The sequence below is a fragment of the Helianthus annuus genome, chromosome 14, assembly GCF_002127325.2.
Source record: "Helianthus annuus cultivar XRQ/B chromosome 14, HanXRQr2.0-SUNRISE, whole genome shotgun sequence".
Classification (NCBI taxonomy): Eukaryota; Viridiplantae; Streptophyta; class Magnoliopsida; order Asterales; family Asteraceae; genus Helianthus; species Helianthus annuus.
In genome coordinates, this window is record NC_035446.2 from 147158443 (window position 1) to 147185840 (window position 27398).

General features: G+C 37.9%; 2 protein-coding genes across 2 annotated transcripts; one reads left to right on the forward strand and one right to left on the reverse strand.

Annotated features, from left to right (window-relative positions):
* The first annotated feature begins 13542 nt into the window (after positions 1 to 13542).
* On the forward strand, positions 13543 to 14681 carry LOC110904238. The gene is made up of 2 exons (XM_022150073.2): positions 13543 to 13624; positions 13914 to 14681. The coding sequence occupies exon 2, from the start codon at positions 13973 to 13975 to the stop codon at positions 14648 to 14650; it is 678 nt and encodes a 225-aa protein (XP_022005765.2). The 5' UTR covers positions 13543 to 13624; positions 13914 to 13972; the 3' UTR covers positions 14651 to 14681.
* An 8151-nt stretch (positions 14682 to 22832) lies between these two features.
* Positions 22833 to 23240, reverse strand: LOC110907557. Its single transcript, XM_022152521.1, has one exon. The coding sequence runs from the start codon at positions 23238 to 23240 to the stop codon at positions 22833 to 22835; it is 408 nt and encodes a 135-aa protein (XP_022008213.1).
* Between the last annotated feature and the right edge of the window lie 4158 nt (positions 23241 to 27398).

Genomic DNA, 27398 nt, shown 5'->3' on the forward strand with positions numbered 1-27398 from the left:
TGGAATGCAATTTATCTCTATTGAACAAGCATATGCGTTTTACCAAGCATATGCTAAGTTAGCTGGTTTTTCTATTCGGAAAGGTGGTGAAGTGCACAGTGGTGGTATAATCAAAACTAAGTATTTTGTTTGTTCTAAAGAGGGACATAAGCCACTGTGTATTGACGATCGTTATTTGAAGTCAAAGAAGCAATTCAAAACAAGGAACAGGGGGACTATTAGAACGGGATGCAAAGCTCAACTTATGATTTGCACTGTGGATGGTAGATTATATATAGTAAAGAGATTTGTTGATGAGCATAATCATAAGTTTGTTTGTCAAGATGATATTCACATGCTGCCAGCTTACAGACAATTGTCAGATGTCCAGGAGGAGTTGGTTTGGGAACTAGGCACTTTAAACCTTGGTCCTGTCAAAGCTTTCCATATAATGAGGAAACGTTATGGTGGTTTCGAGAACGTTGGTGCCACGGTTGATGATTGCAAAAATTTTAGGAAGCGAATAAACAGCTATATAGGAGAATATGACGCTGACATGGTGATTACTAGGATGACTGACAAAAAACAGTATTTAGCTGATTATTCGTTTGAATACTCTGTTGATGATGACAAACGTTTAACTGGTTTGTTCTGGGCTGATGGTTTATGCAAGCTTAACTATATGGAATTTGGGGATGTGATATTCTTCGATGCAACTTTCAAGACAAACAGGTTTGTGTTTGAAGACAAACATTTTTTATTTTCTTTTTTTCGCATGTTATATGTGTTTATGAGCTTGTCATATCGCATGTGTAAAAGTGGTATTGACTATATCGCATGTGAATACCTTTTGTATTCGCATGTGGTTTTTGTAATTCGCATGTTTTCAACGTGTTTTTCATGTGTTGTTCAGGTACAAGATGGTGTTTGTCCTGTTCACTGGTGTTGACAACCACTGTCGAAATGTAACACTTGGAGCTGGGTTGTTGGCATCGGAGAGCATTGAATCATATAAATGGCTTCTGAATTCATTTTTAAAGTCATTTGGTCAGCAGCCAAAGGTTGTAGTGACGGATCAAGACCCTGCTATGAAACAGGCTATTGAGGATGTTTTCCATGTCAGCAGACACAGATTGTGCATGTGGCACATAATGAAAAAAGTGGCAGATAAGGTATAGCATGCTATATTGTCTTCTGTTAGCATTTTTTTTATATAATGTATTTTTGTTATAGGCTGATATAAAAAGCATTTATTGTTTTAGGTTGGACACGAGTTGTGCAATAACGATGAGTTTAAAAGGAGGATGTGCGACATTGTATGGACTGATTCGATTGAGCCCGAAGAATTGAAGAGACAGTGGAAATTGGTGATGATTGAGTTCGGTCTCACAAAAAACAAATGGATTGACGATATGTTTGTGATGAGATCCATGTGGATTCTGGCTTTTTACCGACACGAGCCAATGTCTGGACTTATGAGAACAACCTCAAGATCAGAGAGTGAGAACCATTTTTTCTGCCTGGTTGCTAATTCCCAACTCACTCTCGTAGAGTTTATGAATCATTTCGACGGTGCAATGGATGTCCAACGTTTTAATCGTAGAAAGAACGATCATATTTCAAGATATACCGAGCCTGCTGATTGGAGCGAAACTACATTGGAAAAAGATGCTGCTAAGAGATTCACAAGATCTATATTCTTTGATCAGCAAATAGAGATCTATGGTACAATTTCTGAATGTCTGCCCATGGACACTAAAATAGAGGGTCCACAAATCAGGATAATGTTGAAGGACTTCAAAGCCCATGGAGATGGTTTATTGGAGGTATTATAGCATATTTATTTAAAACATGTGATTTGTTTATAACATACATGCGAATTTCAATTTTCTTTTTCAGTTCATCATCTTGCAATATGCGATTTTGGTTTTTATCATGCGATTTTTAAAATCTATTCATTTTTCATTATTTTAGGCATGCGAAATTGTTATGTTACTCATGCGATTTTAATTTTTATTATATATACTTTTTTTTGGTTTTTCCTAGGTGTGGTTCAAGAACCTTGAAGATGATGTAACTGCAGTGTAGCTGTTTGCGTTTTGAGCAGTATGGGCTGCTATGCAAACACATTTATTTTCTTTTCAAGATGTTTGGTGTTAAGGAAATACCAAACAAATATGTTATGAAGAGATGGACGAAGGATGTTGTGCCGAATGAGTTAAATGTGAAGTACAATCTAAATGTGGGTGGCAAGAATGTGCAACACAGGGCTAAACGGATTGCTCGTGAAATCATCCATACAGGGGAGTATTTGGTTAGTAATTTGATTTCTGACCTTGATCAACTTGTTTTAATGAGGGATCAAATGATGCAACTTAAAGAGAGAGTTGATCAGAGTCGAATAACTAAGCAACTTGATCCAAAATTTGACTGATTTTCAAAGTTGATTGGTTATCAACAACCAGTAACCAATGCTCCTCCTACTGTCCGTGTGCCGGCTGGTATAAGGAACAAAGGTCGCGGATCGCATAAAAGGATTAAATCTAAGAAGGAACAAATGATCAGTCGCAAAGGGAAAAGGTCAAGGACATGTAGCGTATGTAATGAAAAAGGTCATGACATTCGGACGTGCGAGGAGCTGAAAGCCAAACAACAAGGTAAACAGCAAAAAAAGAAGAAGAAGAAGGGCTTCCAGATCGAAAATGTTGCCAGAGACAAAGACAATGAGGTCGAAGACGACGAAGAGGAAGATGAGTTTGAAGATTACAGTAGTGACGATGGATCCAAAGAAGAAGATCAGTGGGAGGAGGTTTCGGAAGATGATGAGGATGAGTAGTTTTTTTCTAAATGGACATGCGAATTTATACCAAACACATGAGATTTTTATATTCATCTGTTTATATTAGTTTTCTTGCGATTTTATAGATTTTAAACATGCGATTTTATAATCTTCTAATTACAATATTTTTACATGCAATTTCCTTTTTATTACATGCGATTTGTGAGTTATCTTGTTTTTGTTATGTGACAATGATGGCTATATCATTCATGCGATTTAATATTAAGAGCAAACATTATATGTGTTCAAAACATATACCCAAAATATAATAATAGTTATTGTCTAACACAGCCACAAACACAAAACGATTAAAAAGAGATTTTAGTTACTTGAAGCAAATATTTTGTCACGTTCAGAAGAGCTGAACTCCATCTTCTCCTTCACAGTGTTCAGAGCATCTGTCAGGAAAGAGAAGGCTAAGTCATCAGCTCGAGATTGCTCTTTTATGTGATCCAAAGCTCTGTCTCTGAAACTTGATGGTGGTTCTTGAAGTAGCTTTTCCCATACTACTTGATTTTTCTTGATTTGTTCAAGAATTTTGCCCTGTACATCAAGAACCAGATGAGAAGAGGTGACATCAGTGCTTATTTCTGTCAACGTGCGAGTTGACAATAGCTCTTTTATTGCAATGTTTTTTATTTTTTCTATATCTTCAGATGCCATTTTTGTTGGTCTGTGTTTTTGTGTGTGTTTTTTTGGCCTTCTATGTCTTAATATGGAAGGTAGTTATATCTAGTTTTTTATATTAATATAGTAAATTTATTATATAGGTAGGGTGGTAAGTTCAGTAGTATTTATTGTAAAATGATCATTACATGTCAAATTACAGTCACATCGGTAATAAATTAGATTTTTTTTTAATTTTAAATACTACTATTTTTAGTTCTTAATATTCGTAATTTGTTTTTTTTTTTCATTTTTAGGATAAAGCAATTTTAAAATTTGTTTGCACTGGTTTTTATTCAAAATCGCATTTGAATGGGAAACAAATTCGCAAACTTTAAGAAAACTAAATATAATTATCTTTTTTCTGGTATCGCATGTGTACAAGCTGAAATCGCACATTATATGAAATTTCAAAGAATACTTAACATTTTACTGAAATCGCATGTGCATAATCATGAATTCGCACACTATATGAAATTTCAAAGAATACTTTACTTTTTACTGGAATCGCATGTGAATTATCATTAATTCGCACACTATATGAAATTTCAAAGAATTCGTTTTTCATTGAAAACGCATTTGTATTGTCCATGAATTCGCACATGATATCACAACCTGCATCATCTTCTTCGATAATCAGTCCATCGATTTGTTTCAGTTCAGAATTTATAAATTTATCAGAAGTTCATTTTTCACAGAAGGATTTGGTGAATAGGAATCGATCGATTTTTGATTAATTGTTATACTTTCGATTTTGGTTTTGATTTTTAGAATCTTACGTTATGATTTTTGAGGTTTTGTTTGCTGATTATCAGGGGTTTTGATCTCGCATTTGATGATTTTAACCTTGGCGGTTTCCTTTTATTAATTTTAATTTGATAAATTTAATAGCAAAACACGCTGTTTAAATGAGATGATCTGACGGTTGTGGATGAAGCGTACATAATGTACGATTAGGTTATTTGTATGATAACTGGCCTATATATATATATCTATAGGGCCAGGATCATTTCAGAACCATAAATATTTACAGAACTCGCAGAACTCCTAATAAACAATCTTTTTATTTATATATTTTTATGTTTAGGATAATTTTATTATTTATTATGTGTATTTTTACGATTACATACATGTTAAAAGTAATTTTATCATTTTTTATATGTAATTTTATAATTACACATATGTAAACTAGTTTTTTTACATATATGTAATTAGTTATGACACATATATATAATTTTGGCAACTAAACATATGTAAACTACTTTTAACATGTATGTAATCAAAGAAATACATATAATAGATTATAAAAAGATCCTAAATACAAAAACTTATATATAAAATGATTGTTTATTAGGAGTTCTGAAAGTTCTGTGGTTATATATATATATATATATATATATATATATATATATATATATATAAAGAGAGAGAGAGAGAGAGAGAGAAAGTGTCAGGGTAAAATGAAAACTTATACGAGTTGTGAGAACTTAGAGAACTCAACCTTACGAAACATTTTTTCAAAAAAAAAAAATTACCAAAAATCCTTAATAAATAAACTTTTACAGAAAAAAATCTTAGTTTTTATTTTCATTTACAGCAGTCGTAAATACTGTAAAAAGTGAGTCATGCTGATGTCATCAGCATTTTACAGTAGGTGTAAGGGGCCGAAAACATCACTTCGAAATTTTTTTACGGCAGTCTTTGTAACATTTTAATATAGGGGTGTGAAAAAAATGGTCAAAACTCACACGAAAAGGTCGAGTTCTATAAGTTATTACAACTCGTAGAAGTTTTCCCTTTATCTGAATCTTTTTGAAAAAAATACACAATGCATGAGGCACTGCCCCATTATCTTTTGGTCATGGTCTTTAGGATCGTTGGTTCCATCATGCTTGTCGATATTGGATTGAACTTTGATCTTGGACGAGCGGGGCTCTCGTTATTCGCTTGGTAAAATTGCAAACTTCAATCAAATCCCTTAGCCTATATGAACAAATCAAAAGGTTATCATCGTCCTTCGTAGGGAAATCATGTGAACCATTTCCTTGGGTCTTTAATTAACTTTCCCTTCCTTGTAGGCTTTTCTAAAGTGTTTTATATTCAAGGGTAAAAAAGTTCAATAGAGCCAGGAGTATTACATCGGGATCAGTTTCCCCGTTGCCTTAACCATGGGTTTTATCCCTACTCAAGGGTTCATGTCCTCCTTGTGTGACGTTATCTTTTTCATGTGGCATGGTTTCATAAGTTAAACATTTTCGTACTCCATTTAGTTTTTCTTGGCGCTCAAGTTTGTCGACTTGTGCCATCAACTTGTCTCTGTTGCCAAGGATAAACTCAGGCGTGAGCACTGTTTCCTTTGTCCAGGAAATCCCGGATTCCCGGATCTCCTCTTCCCTCGTCTCCGCATGCATCGTGTTATATGTTGTGTTCATACCATTTAAGTACGAAAAACATATGGCGCTGCTTTGTGAGAGGTCTCCGACTTTCCTCCCGGAAAAAAGAGGAATGTTAGCCTGATCTGCCAAAAAGGTAGGTCCCGGAGACTAAAGATAAAATTGTTCTTATCGTGGGATTCAATTTTAAGATCAAGTGTTCCACAGATGGCACCAACGTCGAATCCAAAATAAGCACAACATCTTGTAAGAGAATCTTGAACCGCTCTGGTTGTTAATCTAGTTGGAAAACCTACAGAACCGATAATTGTCAGTCTCGTCATGGAGAGCCCTGGGTGTGTCCACGACCGATCTCCGTCTTGAGAATCAGCGAAGGATTCCTTCAATAATTGAAGTGGTAATTAAGAGAGTTAATGCGAGAATTTTCAATGGATGTTCTCCCGGAGAATTCAATGTGTTTCCACTTTGTTTCTTACTTTGTATATATCTTTTTCTCAGGTCTAAGGATCTGTTGTCTATCATCAATAGGTCCTGGACCTACCTGTCATGACCCAACGAATTATCCTTTAGATAAAAGGTATATCCGTTCATCGAACTGAGCTTGTCCCATCGATTATGGGCTGGAAAAGCTATGAGGGTGCCTTCATTAAGTGAGATGTCGATCGTTTAGGCCCGTTCTGGTCTTTAACGTATTCTGGCACGTTTTCTCTGGTGTCCTGGCCATACCCATTTTTATTGATGTGAACAGCATCTTAGGTCTATGTTCACTCCTTACTTCTTCTCAGAGATCCTCAATCTTAACAGGTCGGGCCCCTTTTATGCGTCCATGCGTTTGGGTCTGGATCTCGAGATTGGGCCTCGTGGTCTTGGGCTCAAATCCTCGTATGCCTCGTTAGTACTCTTGATATGCTTGGTTATGGTTATGATATTGATAAAATTACGAGGCATAATTGTTTGGGCAACACTTGCTTTGATTCTAAAGATTGGATAAACATATATTGTAACAATATTAATAATAAGATTGATGAAACTTAAATCTAGAAATTTCTTCGTTGCCAACTAAGGGGCTGTTTGGCAACATCTATATGGTTAAGTGCTGAACCAGTAAGAGGTCTGAACCATTAAGTGCTTAACCAGTAAGAGGTCTGAACCATTAAGTGCTAGTATAAAGCTTAACCGTTTAGAGGCAAATGTCTAACCAATTCAGATTAAAGGTCTTAACCATTCAGATTCAGTATAGTGCTTAACCATTCAGAGACAATTGTCTGAATCATTCAGACATCTGCTCGTGAAACAAACAGTCTGAACCATTAAGTGCTGAACCAGTAAGAGGTCTGAACCGTTAAGTGTCTCATTAAAAGGTAAACAAACAGCCTCTAATTCTACAATATCATTATGCGATTTATAAGATAGCCATACGAGTCATCAACGCTTCACGTGTTATTTCTAATGTGTGTTAGGACAATTGGAGGGCATGTTTCATTGTATCTTTAAAACCCTATCGATACTTTCCCATGCACCTCCATTTTCAATAACATAATGATAATTGAATTACATAACAACATGTATATGTAACGCTCTCACATTAATTTTTCTTTCAAGTAGAGAGCAAAAACAATCATACCTTGTTTATAGAGTGCAAACTAACCACCAATCGATCTCTAACTTGTTTTTTATACGGTTGCATAGTTTAACAAAAAAAAAAAAAAAAAAAAATACAATACCGCTATCTTTTAGGGAACGTATTAATATATAGTTTACAAAATTACCCCTAAAATAAAGTTTAAAAAATAAATTTACGCTCTGTTTTATGTAACTATGGATATTTTGCCCCTAAAATAAAAATTAAAACATAACTTGATGCTCTGTTTGATGTAACTATGGATATTTTTCCAAAACAAGCGTGTCTTAAATTAAATGAACCTTGATATTTTGGTCCCATTTCATAAATATTCGTTTCTCTTAGAGCTTCCGTAGTGGGGCGCTTTTCCCTATTATGGCGCCCTCAAAACGCCGGAACACCATAACTTGAGGCGCTATATTTGAAAAATGGGGGTGAGGCGCGAGAAATTTAGCGGCGTGATGTTGTTTGTTTTTAAACTTCTGACCAATCACAATAAAGAAATGTTTTTATAATTAATTAATAAAATTGAAATTTATTAAATAGGTAATGATGGGTAGGGGCTTTATGACTACGGGCTCTAGTTATATAACGCCCCATAAAGCCCCCGTGTGACGTGGCACGACACGTGTCGCATAACGCCCCACAAGGGGCTTTATGACTACGGATGGCCTTAGGGTGCAAGGGGTGCTCACCTCTTAGGTGAGTCCCCCCTCTTACACACAACCAACCACAAAGTGCCATGTCAACTCCCCTCTAACACTCCCCTAATACCCATTTTTGATGGCGGCACTCCCCTATTAGGTGAGTTCAAAATTATTATTTTTTTTTTTTTGTAAAATTATGGATGTTTATAAATTAAATAAAAGACATTTCATTAAATTTAAAAAAAATACATTCAAAGTAGAAAATAAAAAACACATTCAAAGTAGAAAATAAAAAACACATTCAAAGTAGAAAATAAAAATTACATTAAAACTAGAAAACTAAAATTTTAGAAATCGCATGGCCACCCGTACTTGTTAGCGATTTCTCGCTTTCGGGCGAGGATGATCGGCAACATACTTGGCGGAACATCGTCGTGCGGCTTAAGGAATGTTTTCATATCTCGATCGTAATTGTAGTTTTCATCGTCTCGAGTTGTGCCGATATGAGCTCGCGAGACCCGTCCCTTAGTTTTTTTCTTGGCCTCGCGGGGTCGGTTCTCCATTGCTCGGTGTATAAAAAATAAAAAGTGAAGGGGGTTTGGTTGGAGAGTATAAAAAATAAAAAGTGAAGTGGGTGTGGTTGGAGAGTTTAAAAAATGTGTGAGAATGAGATGGTTTGAGTATAAAAAAATGGTGAGAATGAGATGGTTATTTATATTAGTTTAAAAAAAGTGATTTTTTTTTTTTATAAAATTCGACCGTTACATTCCGACCGTTCCTCATTTTTCGTGCCTTTTCACTCGGTGAACCCACACTCAAAACCCACCCCGAATCGGGACCCCGCGGTGATGACGGCGGTGTTCCCGATCGGGGAAACGCCTCACCGAATCACCTCCCCGAGGACGCCCCGTACACCCTTAGGCTTCTAATATCTCGCAATCAGAGAGGGGTGGTCTACAAGAAACATGGTCCAAACTTTTCACTTCCTTCTAATAAACGTTAATTTGTTGTTTTGGACTTTCGAAACAAATAAATTTCTATGATGTGTAATAGATAATAAACAATAAATAAAAGTACGTTAAACTAAATTTTACATAATAAATTAAAGTACGCGAAATATTATTACAAATGCATAATGAAAATCTAATACATCTAAAGCTGTTTTTATGGGTTTTCATTTTTAATAACTTATTCAGAAAGAGGTGGCGGCGTAGCTTGTTGTCCGTCTACCTTTTATTTTGATGTAACTTGGCAATTATATATTTATCAAAATATATATATATATATATATATATATATATATATATATATATATAGATAAAAAATAGTAAGGTTTCTTCTAGTGACGGAAACAAAATACTTACATTGAGGGGTCGTAATAGACTTTCTTTTACATTCACCAACATATATATCATTTATTTTTACCATGTATACCAACCGTTTGAACACCATTAAGTTGTAATTTTTACCATCTAATACATCTAAAGTTGTTTTTTTAGGTCTGGTCTATTCGCACACGCTCTTGGTCTATTTAAACACCCCAAAGCGCTCCGCTATGGCCAAAGTGGGGCGCTTTGGTGTAAAGTCAACAGACAAGGTCTGACAGGTTCAGTCCTTGTCTGTTGACTTTACATCAAAGCGCCCCGCTTTGGCCTAAGCTCGGCGCTTTGGTTTTTTTTTTTTTTTTCAAAACGCCCCGCTTTGGCCTAAGCTGGGCGCTTTGGTTTTTTTTTTTTTTTTTTTTTTTTTTTTTTTACATTTTGGGCGTATTTTTGACTGGTGACTGGTCTACGTTTAAGTTCAAATTTTACATTTTTGGTCCAAATTTTACAATATTTAATTTGTTTGTGCACATATATCTAAAGGTGAAGTCTCATCTCAATATTTAATTTGTTGAGGCATCTCACTGTCATGTACAACCCTTTCCAACTCTTTGACTAGTCCCATCCGTGCTATAGTATACATTTAGCAGTTCTTGTGGGCTCCACAATGCCACTTGCCACAATGAAATATAGTATACATTAGGGTGTAGGGAGTGGTTAGACACTTGAAAGTGGTAAACTTCAAAATTAACCAATGAGAGTGTGCCACGTCATTCAGTCATAAGTGTTTAAACTATGGTAGCGTTTGGTATGAAGGAATAGATGGTGGAATGGAATGGATCATTCTGATGGAATAAAAAGAAACATGTTTGGTTATCATGTGGTAATGGAATAGAGCATTCCAAAGGAATGTAACTCTTTCCATATATCACAATGGAATGGAATGATCCATTTCATTCCATTGTCCATTCCATTACCTCGTTCATTTCATTCCCTCATTCATTCCATTACCACATACCAAACAGACCCTATGTTGAAAAGGGTTGGCAATGGTTAGACACTTGGTGAAGTGGTAAACTTTTTTTAAAAAAAAGGTGTGATTGGTTAAAGATGGCATGGACCCCACTACCGACGGAGCTTAAATGAGTTCTTGTTAACATTTTTTGAAAAACAAAATTCATCTATAATGCCGACACGAAAAATTAATATGTTTGAAATATAACTGCTAGCTATATTTGACTAATATAGTAAGATGATAGCTAGATAGTAGAGGTGAGGGTCCATGAATGACACTACAAGAAATTTTGTCTGACAAGTCGACTTTTTTCGACGGCTGAAGCTACTCTACCTTTTTAATGTATTAGATCCCAACATTATTTAGTGAAATCTTCTAGTTTATATAATGGTTAAGTGCTTTTAGTGGCGAAGCTTGAGATTTCTAACTGGGGGGCGGAAGTCACCGTACCTAAAATTTCTATAAAACTAGGGGGTCGGAAACGTATATACCCAAAAATTTCTATACGAAATACATACTCTCCACTACTGAACGAAAAGTTAAATGTGTTTAATAATATTGACGTTAATTCTTTTACAATCCTAAAGTACGTTTGTGTTTGTTCAATATATGTGTTACATCACGTTAAAAACCGAATATCACCGACACGACCCAATCAGATTCAATACGCACTTGTACGACCCAAAATGACAATATACATCATAATACTACAATTAATGAAAAAATACGTCATATACATGTACGGTAGGCGGCTGATACACATAAAACTACTCATAGGAGTACTTGTGCTTTCAAATCAAAATGATACGATATAATGGAATACGACATCACACGTAACCGATTTGATTCGGAACTTGCAGTATAGTCCATATATATTAAAAAATGATGTATAATGGAAAAAGCGTAAAATTTAGGCTATTATCGACGCGTTTGTAAATTAAAAACAATTTTAAAAAATTAAAAAAAGACCCTAGGCGCTGCGCTTTGACCTAAGAGGGGCGCTTTGCCCCAAAATGTAAAAAAAAAAAAAAAAAAAAAAAAAAAAAAAAAAAAAACCAAAGCGCCCAGCTTAGGCCAAAGCGGGGCGCTTTGATGTAAAGCAACAGACAAGGTCTGACCGGTTCAGACCTTGTCTGTTGACTTTACACCAAAGCGCCCCTCTTTGGCCATAGCGGGGCGCTTTAGGGTGTGAAAATAATTTTGGCCGTGTGTGATTAGCATGATCCATTTTTTAAGATATCATTTTTCTGAGTTAGTCGGCTATATAAACTTTTGAGATAAATAATCTTCTGACAATCGTTTATATTTGTGCTAGAATCAATAAAACAAAATAAAATTAGATAAAAATATAAACCTTATCTATATACCGATGCCATTGATCAATGGTGCTTCCGATGAAAGCCGATGATATGGACGACGGTGACAAAGAAACAGTCAACCACAAAAAAGGATGATTCGTCGAACGATATGATTTCGCTCACAAATGAATTAGTTTTATGTTTAATGTATTTTTACTTTAGGACTTTTATATTTATTTTATTTTTAATCTAGGATTTTTTTTTATTTTTAATCTAGGTCTTTTATGGTAGATGTATTTTTAATTTAGGATTTATATTTTTAATATATTTTTATTATTTATTTTAATATTAGTGTGATTCTATTTAATTATTAACTAGTATTAAGCACCCCGCGTTGCGGTGGAGGCGTAAAATCTTGACAAATAGCACCAAGGCCACAACACCGCTAGCGACCACCAACGCTGAAGTTGCGACGTGTTAATGCGGAGAAATTAGACCAAAACATAAAACATAGAAAATAATAACTAAGTCGATTTAGGACCTGTGCGTCACAATGAACCTGAACATATCAAATGGGAAAAAATAGACGACCATAAAAACGTTGAACCACACACGCACGTTGCGTAATGCTAACTTGCAAAATTTAGGAAGAAGCGTAAAACAAAACGTAAAAATGTTGAACCACACATGAACGTTGTATCGTGTTAACTCACAAAATTTAGAACAAAACGTAAAACGAATTTTTGTGAAATATGAAAAGTATAGGATATTAAAGTTGAAAGTAAAAAAGTTCTTAAGTTAAATTGACAAAGATAAAAGCTTTGGAGTTAAAAGTAAAAAACCAAAATAGTTTTAGGTTAAAAATGTTATTATATCAGTTTTCTTGAAGATCTCCCTAAGCATAAAGTACAACTACTCTATTCATCAACATGTTAATAATTTATAATGGATAAATGTATATTAGTTTATAAAAAAATAAAAAATAAATAAATGGGTAATAACTAAAAAAATATTAGAATGTTAGTTTGGGTCAGAGGTTTGTTTTAATGAAGTTAGGCAATGTGTACTGGGGCGCGAGAAGGGGCCATAGCGCCATTATGGCGCCGCGAACACCGCCCCCCCCCCCCCCGGCGCCATGTTTGAATTTTTTTGGCCAGCGCGAACATCTTAGCGGCGTTATGGAGAATTGTTTTCAATTTTTTGACCGTTACAAACGGTCGAATGTAATAAAAAAAAAAATTCAATTTCTTTTTAAACTTTCCTTTAAATTCATTCTCATCTCATTATTTTTTTACCATACACATTCAAACATTCTTATCTCTCTCAATATTTTATACAATTCTTAAATATTTTATACAATGAATCCATTCAACCGGGGCTTCATTCCTCCTCGATCTAGTGCGGACCCAAACCAAAGTGGCAATCCTACTCGTCCCGTGGCACCGGTTCCCACTAGACCCAACCCTTTCGGCTCCGGTTTTCTCGACTACAATCAACAAAGTCCCGGGTTCATGAATCTTTTGAACCAACCTTTATCATGGGACCCTAATCTCTACGGGTGGAACCCAAGTCAAAACATGGATGGGATGGGGTCGTCTCAAGCGTTTGGGTCGGCTCAAGCGTTCGGCTCCCCACTACACGAACCCGATGTTGTTCCGGAGACGCAACCCGAGGTACCGGATACGCAACCGGAGACGCAAAAAGGAAAAGGAAAAGCAAAACGAGCACATAAAAAGAAAGTTGAAACCAACACCCGAACGAAAAAAATGTGCAAACGTGGGAGCCCGAAGAGGAGTATGCGTTAACCCGCGCTTTCATCGATGTTTCGGAGGACCCGGTCATAGGTATGTTTATTTTTTTTTTCTGTTTTTATATTTTTTTTTCTGTTTTTATATTTTTTTCTGTTTTTTTTATTTTCGGTTATTTATTTTCTGTTTTAAATTTATTTTCTGTTTTTAAATTTTTTTTCTGTTTTATAATTTTCTGTTATTTATTTTCTGTTTTATTATTTTATGTTTATTATTTTCTGTTTTTTAATTACTTTCTGTTTTTTATTTTTTTTTTCTGTTTTTTATTATTTCCAGTTTTATTTTTTAAATTTTGAGCTAACATTTTATATTGTTTTGTGTGTAGCAAACAATCAAAGTAAAACCGTATTTTGGAACCGAATACGAGAACTCTTTTTCGAGCTCATGGGTAGGGGAGAGGAATACCGCCTACCGGACTCTATATCGGGGAAGTGGTCCGATATAAACAAGAAGTGCACAAACTTTCAAACCGTGTACCAACGCTTGTATTCCGGATGGAAAAGTGGAAGTAACGATGAAGACATTACGCAAGAGGCATTGGTCGAGTATACGAACGCTAATGGCCATTTCCCGTACATGAAGTGTTGGCAAATCCTTCGCCATAGCCCCAAATGGGCCGTCGTAACTACTCCTAGTGGTCGTTCGGGAAATACACGGCCATCAAAGAGGTCCAAAACAAACGAGTCGGGTGAACCCGAAACGCCAACCTCCGACGCTCGAAACATCGGCTTGAACGAGGATATTCCGGATGACGAGCCGGTGGAGGAGCTACCAAGACCGCTCGGAAGAAAAAGCCGGGCGAAAAAACCCGAGTCGTCGTCGATGTCTATGGGAACGGATATGAGTCACGCATTTTCGGAGATAAACAAGCGGCTTCAAGACATACACGAACTCGGTAACAAACGTTTGGAGGAGAACGAAAAAGTTACGGAGATTATGCGGGATCGACAATGGGCTCACGACTTTGACTTCTACTCCAAACCGCATGACCACTTAACGGGAAAAGCGTTGAAAATGGCGTTGGCACAAAAGGAGCGGATTGAAAAAAAATATAATCTTTGATTGTGTAATTTTTTTTATGCTAGTTTAATGTTTTTTTTTCTAGTTTCATGTTTTTTTTTATTTTATTGTACTTTTTTTATTTAATGAAATGAATTTTATTTTTAAAAAACTTACAAAATGAATTAAAAAAATAAAAATTAAAAAATGAGTAATGATTACACAGGGGCTTTATGACTACGGCCTCAAATTACATAAAGCCCCATAAAGCCCCGGGGTGACGTGGCATGCCACATGGCGCATAACGCTCATTTGGGGGCTTTATGACTACACATGCCCTTATTGTTTAAAAAAATAAGTTAAAGAAAGTCAAGGAAAATGGTGTGATGATATGAAGTGAGGTAATAGTTACTTTATGACTTAAGAAATTTGGAGTGAAAGAACACGAGACCGCAGTAGATAGCTAAAGGGTTAGGTACGAAGAGTCTTATTGTCAACTTACAAAAGCTACTTTTAATTTTTAAACGAATAATAGTTTAGTTATCACGTCATCAATGCTAGTGTTTCGACCAGGGAGAGAAGGCTGCAGCGGAGAATGACAACTGCAATGAGAACGACAAGAAGTCTTGAAGAATAATACTTAAGTACATCCAAAAAAACCGGCCCCAGTTTACGTGTACACACATGATGCTTGAAGCTTGATGGGTTACTTTATTTAATTGCTTCAAGTACAACATGACCATATGAATTGTGAATGGATACAATTTATCTACCTATCGTCATATCTAGATAAATAGACCACCACCCAATTAATATATATGCCCATGTGTTACAATATTTAAATTCAAATATGCCCATGTGTAACAATATTCTACATACGAATAAAATACGTGGTAGTAATATCATAAATGTAACGGAATCAACAGATTTGTTGCAAAATGGCATGTATTTTAGTACAAATTTTAGTTGATGTAACACTTCATTTGCTGGTAGATTCAAGTATTAAAAGCATGATTCTTGATTTTCAATCAAAGTTTTACATGAGTTGCTAGTTCATCAATAGTCTCATTAGTGTTGATCGGAACCCGTTATTTAACAGTTGTTTATGTTCGATTTTATACAAATAAATGAACGAAAGTGAGCAGAAATTCACGTTTGTTTAGTTAAATAGATGAACACAAGTAATCACCTAGTTGTTCATTTACGTTTATGAACTTTTTCTAACTTGTCCGTTTACATCATTCATGTAGATTTTAGTGGTATCTTAGACATTTTATTATGTACATTCTTAAGAAAAAATTACACGGGTAGTCCTAGCTTGTTGTGGTATGTCCATATCATTGATTCATAGGTAGGAGAAATTACAATTTTGGTTCTCGCTAAAATATAACTCTTAGAATGAATGAATGTGTGTTTGTCATTTCAGCTAAAAAAAAAAGATACAAAGTAGCCAAGCCCCATCACATGTCCCATGTCTTCTTTGTGTCCCCCACCCTCACTATAGACATGGAATCCCACCATCACAAATCCTATACAGCTTCTTTACTGATTTCTACTATTAACTTTCCAAATTCAGTCGTCTTCATCATCAGTGTAGCAGCGTCTTCGTGAATGTACGAACCAGCCGGTGAAGAAACCCTAGTTACTTCGGTTGGTGGCTTAATATTGTTCAAACCCCATTTATATAGTGTCACATACGAAGCACAAATTGGAGTAACGTTAATGTTGCACAAATATAAAAACACAAAAATAAATAAATACAAATTAAGATTATAATGCCTTTAAATTCTGACACTATAGGGCCGGCCTATGGATAGATCAACAATGTCTTCGTACGTAAAATTACAACATAAATAAATGTTTATAATTGCAGTGGTTGTTTGAGGAGGTTTATTTGTTATTTGTATTTGTTGATACAACAAATACAAGACCAATGCCTGTAGCGATATTTCCAGGGTAAAGGGGTTCAGGGGTTAGATTAGCCTAACGCAGGTCGTGGGGTCCCCTCACGTTTGCAAGACGTGGAGAGAGGTTCACTAGTATTGTTTTTATCCTCCTTAGATCTTGAGCTGATTAGAAATCAACCCAGAAAGCGATCGTTGGAGAAGATGAATTATTTAGTGTGAAGAAGAGAAGCAAGCATGATGCTAGTTCTCAAGAGGGAGAAGGAGAATCAGAGAGTTAGGGTGATATCTGCTGATCCTGGGGTGTTTTGTATGGTGAAATGGCCTGCATTTTATAGGGGAAGGTGTTTCTCAAAAGAGAAACCCGTGACTAGTGAATCTGTGCATGTAGTGAGGGGTTTGCCCATTTTGGGGGTTGAAGGGTTTGGACCTGCGGACAAAAGGGTGTGCTCTCCCACATGGTCTGGTTGCAGCTGGGCAGGAGGTTTCACACGTTAAGTGTTGATGTGACCGGACACTGTGCTTGTCCTTTTTACTGTTCATGACCGTTGGAACATTTCTGAACCTTTTAACCTTTTAAGTTGTTGTGTCTCTAATCAGTTTATTAAGGTTTGAGCTACCCCCGTCATCAGCCCCCCAAGTCAGAGGTGTTTGGGATGTAAGCTCAAATGCTTCTGACTTTTACACATTATTTTTTATTGCTTAAAGGCTTCAAGGCTTTAAGGCGTTTGAGTTTTGAGATTTGAATTTCAGAATGATAGTAGATGTGATAGGCTTCAAGGTTTTAAGGCTTGAAGGCTTTAAGGCTTGAAGGCTTAAAGGATTCAACTTGTCTCACTCAAGAGGAAGTTGAGGCTTTTTGTAAAGAATGGGGGATCGATCTAAAGTTTAATCCGGTGGCTCTGGGTTTTGACAAATCGATCGATTAGTGTCCCGTTGGTTCCATTGCTCTTTATTGCTGAGTATTCCAACTTGCGTCATCCGTTTTCAGTCTTTGTTCTGAATGTTTTAGAGTATTATCGTGTGTCGTTTGGTCAGTTACACCCTTAAGGTCTTGCTAGGGTTTTACACTTTGATGTTTTGTGACCCATCGTTGTTGTTGTTCCGCCGTTTCTTCCAGTTAACCAAGAACGGCGATTGTTTTACCTTTGAAACATCTCAGGTTGATGTGTGTTTAATTTCGTCTATGGTTACTACCTTTGGTTCTTGGAAGTACCGATTTTTCTAGATTTCTGAGTCCATTGTTCCTTTCAGGCTTGTTTGGAGGCATCCTTATGCTGTTTTGAATGAACTTGAACCTTTCAAACACGAGATAGATGGTTGTTGAAGTTTATTAGGGGGTGTCCTTCCAGGCTTTGTCCCTTTCCCGAACATCTTTTAGTGCTGATGGATGTTAGCAAGTTGTGGGACAAGCCGGATCGTGACCCTGTGCTCGTGAGAGATGATCAAGGTATGATATTTTGTATTTTCTGCTTATGTTATATTTTATTTGTTGCAGTTATGTTTGCCTTAGACTTTATCAAGAGCGATGACACATCTAATGTTGTGTTTGGAGATTCCGAGGCTACGTCAGACGAAGATGTTGTTGTTAGGGGCACTGAACATAGGTTCGAGGGTTCAGGCTATGTGAACGTTCCCAATGTCAAGGGTTTCACCAAAGTTGTTGCTTCCAAAGTCTCTACTCGTCGTTCGAGCTGTTGTTTGATAAAGACTGCTGTAACAATTGCCACTAAAATCAATAGTTAGGACAATAATTAGTCAATAAGAGAACCCTAATTGAGACACCCAAGTAATTCTGCACTAGCCCTAAAATTTTCAGAATAATCGGAATCAGGATCAGGACCCCTAAAACTCGAGGGGGGCAAACCCTAGTTGATAATAATCTAAAATAAAACGTTGCAAACTTCTGATTGGTCAATTGTTTTGATTCACCAAGGCTAGTCCCGAGCCTAGGCAGCCTATATTTAGACTGCTTAGCTTACGGACCGTAAAGGTTCGGGCTTACGGTCCGTAAGGGAGTCCCAAAACTTGCTATAAATAGCCGACCTTGGCATTAGAACAGAGGTGTTAAAACGTTGCACAAACCTTCTGTGAACGTTGAGATATCCTGAAAACAGTTCACCACACACACACACGATCACGAGGTGCTGCCGCAATCATGGTAATAACTCGATCGCTATTACGATTCAACGTCCGATCGATTATAACTATCCAACGATTGTCCGAGTGCTGCTCAAATTGAGCTTGTACTTTGTTATTCATTGTGATTTCAACTTGAATGTTTGAGTGCTGTTCGAATTCGGACTATGCTCTGTCATTCGTTGTGAATCCATTGAATTGTTAAGTATCGCACTTGATAATAGTTGTGAGGGTTTAATCTCGTGAATTGACGTAACTGCTGAATTAGTTACTAATCCCGTTTGTGTGTGCATTGTTATTTAAATTAGGTTAACAGGCTAATCAGTAAAGCTTATACTCTGCTCGTAAATCTGCAATGTGAGTCATTCCTCTTTTATAAACTCTTTTCTCACAGTTTGTGAGTCATTCTCTTTTTATCAATTGTTTTACAAAACTCCAAATTATATTCAAAGTTATAGTTACAGGGATTAAGTCTTTGTAATCACCAAGTTACAGCCGGTATGTGGGGTTTTGTATACATTACTTATTTCCCGTCACACTTGGACAAACGGGTGGCCAAGGGGTGATCTGACCACAGTCACAGACACCATTGGACAAATGGGCTAGCCAATGGATGGTCGAGTGACAAATACTGTGGGTAGTTGGTTTGATATCAGAAACATTGTAATTCCCCTTAATACTGTAGATTATAACAAATGTGTCGTTTACAGTAAAATGAATGATTCACTCAGTATTTCCCCGCTGACAAAACCTTTTTCAAACATGTTTCAGGTGATATGGTATGAGCAAAGAAAAGTGCCGTGGAGCACTCCCAGCTTAGAAAAGTGGCTCAATGTAAATAAATAAATGAACATGTTTTGAAAATAAAGATTTCCCTGGGAAATCACATTATTGTAAATTTCGGAAATTTATCCCTAAGTTATGAAACGGGCAGTTTGAATTATTGAAAGATCCTGTTTTAAAAAGACTTCCGCTGTCGCCTAAATTAAGTACCACGGGATTCCTGTCCCGCGGCTCCTGAACCGGGTCAAACCGGGTCGGGGGCCGTGACAACTGCTGACCAACCATCGGCTTCTGAGCCGGTGGAACTAAGTAATGACATAGAGGCTTCAGATGATTTAGAAGTTGGGGTTGGGGAAAATCAAAAAAGGACAAGGGACGGCCCTTGGCGGTTTGGCGAGTAAAAAGGCTGTGAGCTTGAAGGGTTCCGGGAAGGGTGGTGAAGGTTCCACCAATGTTAATCCAGGGGAGGTTTATGTGCCGGATTGGAAGGTCACAGTTGGTGACAGCTTCAAGCCTTCATCCGTTTGTGAGGATGTTCTTACCCATTTTGATTCTCCTGTTGTTCGAGGTTCTTGCTCATCTATGGATGATGACCTGATGATTAAATGGTAATGGGTGCTTGTAACCTTGTTGCCTTGCTTCCAGAGGGTGTATCCAGATTTCGCAAGAGGATGCGAGAATATGATGTCTTCTCGAAGAAGAGGGATGAGATGAAGTCTTCACTAGCTACTCTAAAGAAGGAGGCAGAGGGTTATGCTGGGAGAGATAAAAGCTGATGTTGAGGATTGATGAGCTTTCTTCCCAGCACAAGACTGAGATGGTTGAGTTGGAAAAACGCTTTGGAAGCTGACAGGGTTTAAGTCAGGGTTGATTGGCTGCTTTGGAGGTTCAGAAGTAGGCTTTCTTGGAAGAGAAAGATAGGTTGAAAGCTTCACTAGCCCATGCGACTAGTGATAACAAATGGTTTATTGAACATGGATTCCAGCAAGTGGTTACATATCTTCTTCATTCATCGGAGTTCAATAGTGCCTTGGGTGATTCGTACAGCCAGCTTCTTGCTCATGGAAGGCACCAAGGTTTATTTGCTGGTTTTAGGCATGTGAATCCGGATAAACTCAGCAAAAGTCTTCTCTTTTTCATCCCAAGGCCTTTGATGTATTCAAAGAAACTGTTTTGAAGATGGAACACTTGACTTACCCTTATGTGGGTGAGGTTTCCAAGTGTCTTGGTAAGCCTCTTTATGTCTTGCAAGAGTTGTAACCCACTGGCCTTAATGAGGTTGTGTCTGGTAAAGTGTTGAACTCTCTTTCCAAGAAACGCTCATGCTCTGATGATAGTGAAGAGACGTTCTCTGATTGTGGTGAAGGCTTGAAGGATACAAGCCTTGAAGCTTCTGAGATAGCAAGTAAAAGTCGGATGAAAAAGAAGAACGCCAAAAAGTCTAAGTGTGGTGAAGCGGGTGCAGCAAAGACTGTCGTTTCTGATGCTGCTAGCTAAAAACACTTTGACTTTATTCGTAGCTTTCTTAGCACCTTAAACAATGTTATGTGATGTGTTGTGCATAAGTAGGTTTTAGGGGAACCCTTAAGGTTTCCTTTGGTAGTTGGTAGCCTTCAAGGCTTTTGATCAATATGTTAAGTTTATGGCCTTTAAGGCCTTGTGTTTAAAACCGATGTGTTTAGTGCTTTATTCCACTCTTTCCTTATGTGTTGATGATTTTTTAATGTTGCTGTATGTTTTTGTAAGATAGCTTGGTTAGATACTTGTAGCTTAAAGCCTTCGAGGCTTCCGGTTGTCGTTTGATGTTTGTGACTTGGTGTTTTGCTTTGTACTTTGGTCACCAAGTTGCATACAACCTTGTATTATTGTGTTTATGTCTAGGGAATTGTCTTTGTTGGTTTTGTGTTCTCTTTATGTTATTTATACCTTGAAGGGTTCAGTGCTGCAGTCACTTAGCCTTGGTATTTTTAACAATAAGACATAGCACTTATCCTATTTATCATTTTCCTTAGTTTGATCTTGGTTCGTAAGCCTGTTAGTTATGATCTGCTTTTTAGGAAAACTTTCTAAGGCTTAAGGAACATTTGGTGAAGGCTGTTCAGACCCGTCTATGAGACAAGTTAGAGTTGTTCAATGGTCTCATGGAGTTGGATTGATTTAGGAACTCACCCCGTATATAGGTCTATTCAACCCTTGAACCTATTGAGCGATGTGGCCTGGGAGCTCATCCCCTTAGATGGCCCTTGCCATGGAGTGTTTTGCTAGGTTCTCAACCTGATTATAGGATAGAAAAGACAAATTTTTGATAGAAAAATCATCATTTATTTATAAAAGGTGCACTTTGATTACGAAGGAAAGATGGAACATAGAACATTCTGTCCACACATGGAATCTTTTAAGGTTTTTGCCATTACGGTGGCAAGGAAGCTTTTTGCCTTATGTATCGGCAAGCTTGTATGATCCTCTTTTGTACTTTTTCGAGAATGGTGTATGGTCCTTCTCATTTGGGACCAAGTTTGGCTTGATTTTCTTTCTTCCTTGCTTCGTTGTTGTGGAGGACCAAGTCTCCGGGTTTGAATCGTTCATGTTTTACTTCTAGTGTTGTGATAAGCTTCCATCTTTTGCTTATATTTGGCTTCCTTTATAGTGGCTTGGTCACGGGCTTCTTCTAGGAGTTCCAGGTTTAGCATGGTTTTAGCCTGTTTTGCCTCAAGGTTAACGTTGAGTGTTCGTTGTGTGGTAGCTGCTATTTCTGTCGGGATGAAAGCTTCTGACCCAAATACTAAGCTATAAAGTGTTTTCTTGTGGCTTGTTTTTTCAGTTGTTTGAATTGCCCACAAGTCTTTGGGAAGCTCTTCAAGCACTGAGTATCATGTCTTCCCAATCTTGTTTATATCCCCTTCACAATGTTTCGGTTTGTTCTTTCAATCTGGTCGTTTGATTGGGGATAGGCCACTGAGCTAAACGCTTGTGTGATTCTGAACTCTTTGCACCATGAGCTAAAAGGCTTCTCAACAAACTGTTTGCTATTATCTGCGATAAGTACCCTTGGAAGCCCAAAGCGGCAAGTGATGTTTTTCCATACAAAGTCAATGACTTGTTTGCCCGAGATTTTTCCTAGGGGCTTGACTTCTAGCCACTTTGTGAAATAATCTACGACGACCAATAAAAATTTCACTCCTCCTTTGGCCGGTGGGAATGGACCAACAATATCCATTTCCCATTTGTGGAGTGGCCAAGCTGAGGGATGGGAACGAGATCGTGTTTAGGACTTTTGGGTACCGGTGCGTGTATCTGGCAGTATTCACATATTCATAATTGTTCAGTGGTATCTTGGTGCATAGAGGGTCATAAGTATTTAAGGTTCATAGATCTTGGACCATAATGAGCTCCGCATATTCCCTCGTGTACTTCCTTGTTCAGATGTTGGCTTTGTTTTGGGCTAGCACATCGGAGTAGTGGTGCAAGGTAACCTTTTTGTAAATAATTTCTCCTTGCAACACATACTGCCATGATTTGATGTGAACCCTTTCAGCCTCTATCTGGTCATTGGGTAATTCACCATTTTTGAGAAAATTTTCAATTGGAGTCATCCAATTTGGCCCTTCTTCAGTGATCACATCTTGAACCTCAAGTTCTTGAATTGATGAGGTTTTCAATATTTCGACTAGTACCTTCTTGGTGAGATGGGCGAATGTGAGAGATGTAAGGTTTCTTAAGGCATCAGCTCTCTTGTTTTGGGATCTTGGAACTTGTTTGATGGTACATGTTTGGAATGTGTTCATCAGTTCCTTTGATTTATCATGGTATTTCTTTGTGGCTGTCATTTGCTTTAGACAAGTAAGGACTCTGTGATGGCTTGAAGCTTTTGGACCCCTGTTTCTTTGTCTAGTTTTAGCCTAGCGATCAATGCTTCGTACTCACCTTCATTGTTGGTGGTACGAAGTTCAAGTCGAATAGCATGTGTAAATTCTAACCCATCAGGGTTGATTAAAACCAGACCAGCCCCTGAACCTTCGATACTGGAAGCCTCGTTGGTAAAAAGCTTCCAGGTTGAAGGGTTGAAGGGTTCAGCGGTGGTTGTATTAACTTCTGTTGTGGTTTCTTTAGGGACTTACAAGGTGAGTAAGCCAAGATTTGAGCTTTGAGAGCTTTTCTTGGAGCATAAGTGATTTTATGTTCACCTAGTTCAACAGCCCATTTGGCTAGCCGTCCAAATATTTCTGGTTTTTCAAGCACATTCCTGATAGGTTGATCAATGACTACTTGTATTAGGTGTGCCTGAAGATACCTTCGAAGCCTTCTAGCCGTTTGAACTAGGGCTAGAGCAAGTTTTTCCAAACAAGAATATTTGATTTCTGCTAATTTTGAAGTTTTGAAAAAGTAAACGGGTATCTGAACATTGTTTCGTTCAATGATCAGAGCCGTATTTATGGCATTTTTAGCAATCAAAAGGTAGAGGTTGTTCCTCCTATTTCTGGAGCCAAAATGGCTGGGAGTGAAGCCAAGTGTTGCTTCCTTTGGTTGAAGGCTTCCTTTTGGGGTAAAACGCTTCAAAGCTGTAAGCTTTCCATCGAAAGTCTTTCTTGTTAGCACATCCCTTGAGGGTTCGCTTTTATGCTTTGTTTCCTCATGATGTGCCCTAGAGATGAGCACTTGACTGGATTAAGCTTCATGTTGATCTTTCTCGAGTTTTGGAAGGTTTCTTGTATGTCATCGAGCATTTGGTATTCCGTTTTGCTCTTGATCATCAAATCGTCAACATAAGCTTTAATGTTCTTGCCAATTTGTCCGGCAAACGCTTTGTCAACCAGACGTGGATAAGTGGTACCTGCATTTCTTAAACCAAAAAGCATTTTTTGATAGCAAGATATACCTTTATCAGTGTGGAATGTGGTTTTTTCTTCATTTTTTTTATTAGGATCTAATGGTAACCTTTTTAGGCGTCAAGAAAACACCTGAATAGGAAGCCTGTGAGCGAGTTATCCTTGAGGTCTATCTCAGGCAGCCAGTAGCAATCCTTTGTTCAAGTCTTTTAAAATCAATATACATTCTCCAAGACTTGTCGGGTTTTCGAACTATTACGGGATTGGCCACCCATGATTGATACTTAACCTTCTCGAAGGATTCCGGCTAGAACAAGCTTTTCCATCTTTTGTATAATGAGTTTATTATAAGATGGGATCCATATCTCATGTTTCAATAATGCTACGGGGGGTGCCGGTTATATATTCCGGGCACCAAGCAAAGACGTAGTGCAAGAGCAGCCTTTCAAGGTATGAGAGGGTTTCATTGTAAAGGTTAGTATTTACCCTTATCCCCTGTTGAGGATATTTTGGGTTTATGTTCAATCCTTATTCATCGTCTTTGTCCTTTCTTGAGCTTTCCCCTTCAACCACAAAAGCTTCTTGGGTAGGTTGAAGGGTTGATATCCCTTTTTTAGTGGGAAACTTCATAGTGCCTTGACCAACTAAAATTGTCATTCCGAACACACTTTGCCATGGCCTTCCTATGATGATATTATAGTTGGAAGGGATATTGATGACCACAAAAGTGAGTTGTTCGGTTCGTCCCTTTGTTTTTTCGTTGAACAAACATTAGGGGTTATTTGGCCCAAAGGCTTGGTAGGTATGTCTGCGATACCTTCGATGGAGGATTCAGGCTGTTGAAGCTTTGAACGCTTATCGTCGCTGAGAGGGTTAAAGCGTTTCAAGCTTTTCATCAGCTGAGAGGGTTAAAGCATTTCTCAAGCATGATTTTGGAGGATTCAGACTGTTGAAGCTTTGAACGCTCATCGTCGCTGAGAGGGTTAAAGCGTTTCAAGCTTTTTATCAGTTGAGAGGGTTAAAGCTTTGTTTTCAAGGTCGACCATGTTCACTTCCTACTTTTATTCTTCAACCATTTTGTCCTTGACCCCTTTATCCAAGTGAGCCAGTTCGGAGTTGACGGCTTTTTCGATCCTCTTTTTGGGTTGGAAGCAATTATTGGTATGGTGACCTTTCTATTCGTGAAACTCACAATACTTGCTTGATTATTCAAATCTTTTGTTTTTTTTTTTGTTTTTTGTCAAAGGTTGAGGAGGGCGGAAGCTGTGTTTTACCTCTTCAGTTGCCAAGATCTCTTATGTAGCCTTGGTTAAGGCTGTAAAGTTTATGGTTTTTTCTTGGCTTGGAGGGTTCCGGCCTTCAGGCCTTCTGGAATCCAAACCTTTGAACCGTTTGTCATAAAAGCCATACTGGAAGCTCCAGTTAAGAGTCTTTTATTTTGTTCTTTGATGTCTACAGCTTATTCTCCTCGAATGTGGGCTTCAGCCCTTTCAAGTGTTTCTTCAAGGGTTTTGGGCAGGCATTTATTGAAGTCTCTTGTGAGATATTTGGGATTTATAGCATTCATGAACCCTGCGACCCTAATCTTTTCATCGGTGTAAGCTAAACCTTCCTTCTTGTAACTTTCGATGAAGTCTCTGAGACTTTCATCATCACGTTGTTTGATTTGGAAGATTATCGTGGCGTCCTTAACGTACCTATGTTTTTATAGGGAACTTTTGCTAAGATCGTCAAAGGTCTAAACGCTTCGTCCAGGAAGGTCATTGAACCATATGCGCGAAGACCCTTCAAGGGTTTACCTGAACATGAGACAACATTCGGAGTTGGGTCATTTTTCAATTCTTGCAGTCTCGACGAAGATTTGGAGGTAGTCTTCAGTACCGTGATGGCATCTTCATCTGGGTTTGAAACTCGTACTTAACAATTTGTTGGGAGAAGCAAGACAAGTTGTTGGGCTTGTAAGGTTTTGAGAGGTATTTTACTACCCTTGAAGCTGGGTTACCGCTCGAGGTACCCTGGTGAGTAGTTGGCACTTGGTTGATGAAGTTAAGGCTAAAGCCTTGAAGGCTTTCTGTGTCATCATCCAGCTTTCACGTGTTGCAAAGGAAATTGTGTCATCAGCTAGGGCATAAGGTTAAATCCTTAAGGGCTTTCTGATGCCATTATCTGTGTCATAAGGTTAAAGCCTTAAAGGCTTAATGTATAAGGCATTCCCATGGATGTGCTCATGACCGCACCTTCGAGCCAAAGGCAGGGTGGCCATAACTTGTTTTCACGAGGAAGCAATAGGAGGGGGAACACTTGAAGCTGGTGACTAACATAATTTATCAAGAGTGGTTTTATGCCCCATAGGTGCACCGGTTGTAACGGGTTGGGAGGTAAATAAGGGAAAAATGGTTGGACTTGGCCTCCCAAAACCTTAAAGGCTTGAGTGGTTGGTCTGTCACACTAGGACCAACTTCAAGGTAAGATGTGGCTGAACGTGAGCTGCTAAAAGGAAGAGATGGATGGCCAGGTGATAATGAGGGTTTAGACTCCTCATAATTTAGTCTTATTCTCACCTTTTTTCCCTTTCTAATCTCACATGCTAGTTGAGAAGAAATCTCAGTTGTAAGAAATTTCTAGCTACTCCCTCAGGTGTTAGATCTAGGCGTTCCGGTGTATGTATTGCATCGATTTGAGTAGGTGCAACCCCTGACCGAGATGGGGTTGGTGTTTGAAAAGAAGTGAACTCCGGGAACATATCCCGGTGGAGTACTTCCGGGAGTAGAAGGAAATGTAGATTTGACCGGTGAGATCCGACCGGAACTTGGTGTTAAATCGGTGTTGTTAGGAACCTGACTTACCTGACCGAGAGACTCGTTTTCAGACATGATGTAAAGAGAAAATGGAGCTACACAACTGGTCTTTAAGATAAAGTAAGCGGCGTAGCCCCACGGTGGGCGCCAACTTGTTGATACAACAAATACAAGACCAAGGCCTGTAGCGATATCTCCAGGGTAAAGGGGTTCAGGGGTTAGATTAGCCTAACGCAGGTCGTGGGGCCCCCCCACGTTTGCAGGACGTGGAGAGAGGTTCACTAGTATTGTTTTTATCCTCCTTAGATCTTGAGCTGATTAGAAATCAACCCAGAAAGCGATCGTTGGAGAAGATGAATTA

Excerpts from the sequence above, each read along its gene's own strand:
- LOC110907557 (XM_022152521.1), bottom strand. The coding sequence starts at position 23,240 with ATGACAGCCACAAAGAAATACCATGATAAATCAAAGGAACTGATGAAC.
- LOC110904238 (XM_022150073.2), top strand. The coding sequence starts at position 13,973 with ATGGGTAGGGGAGAGGAATACCGCCTACCGGACTCTATATCGGGGAAG.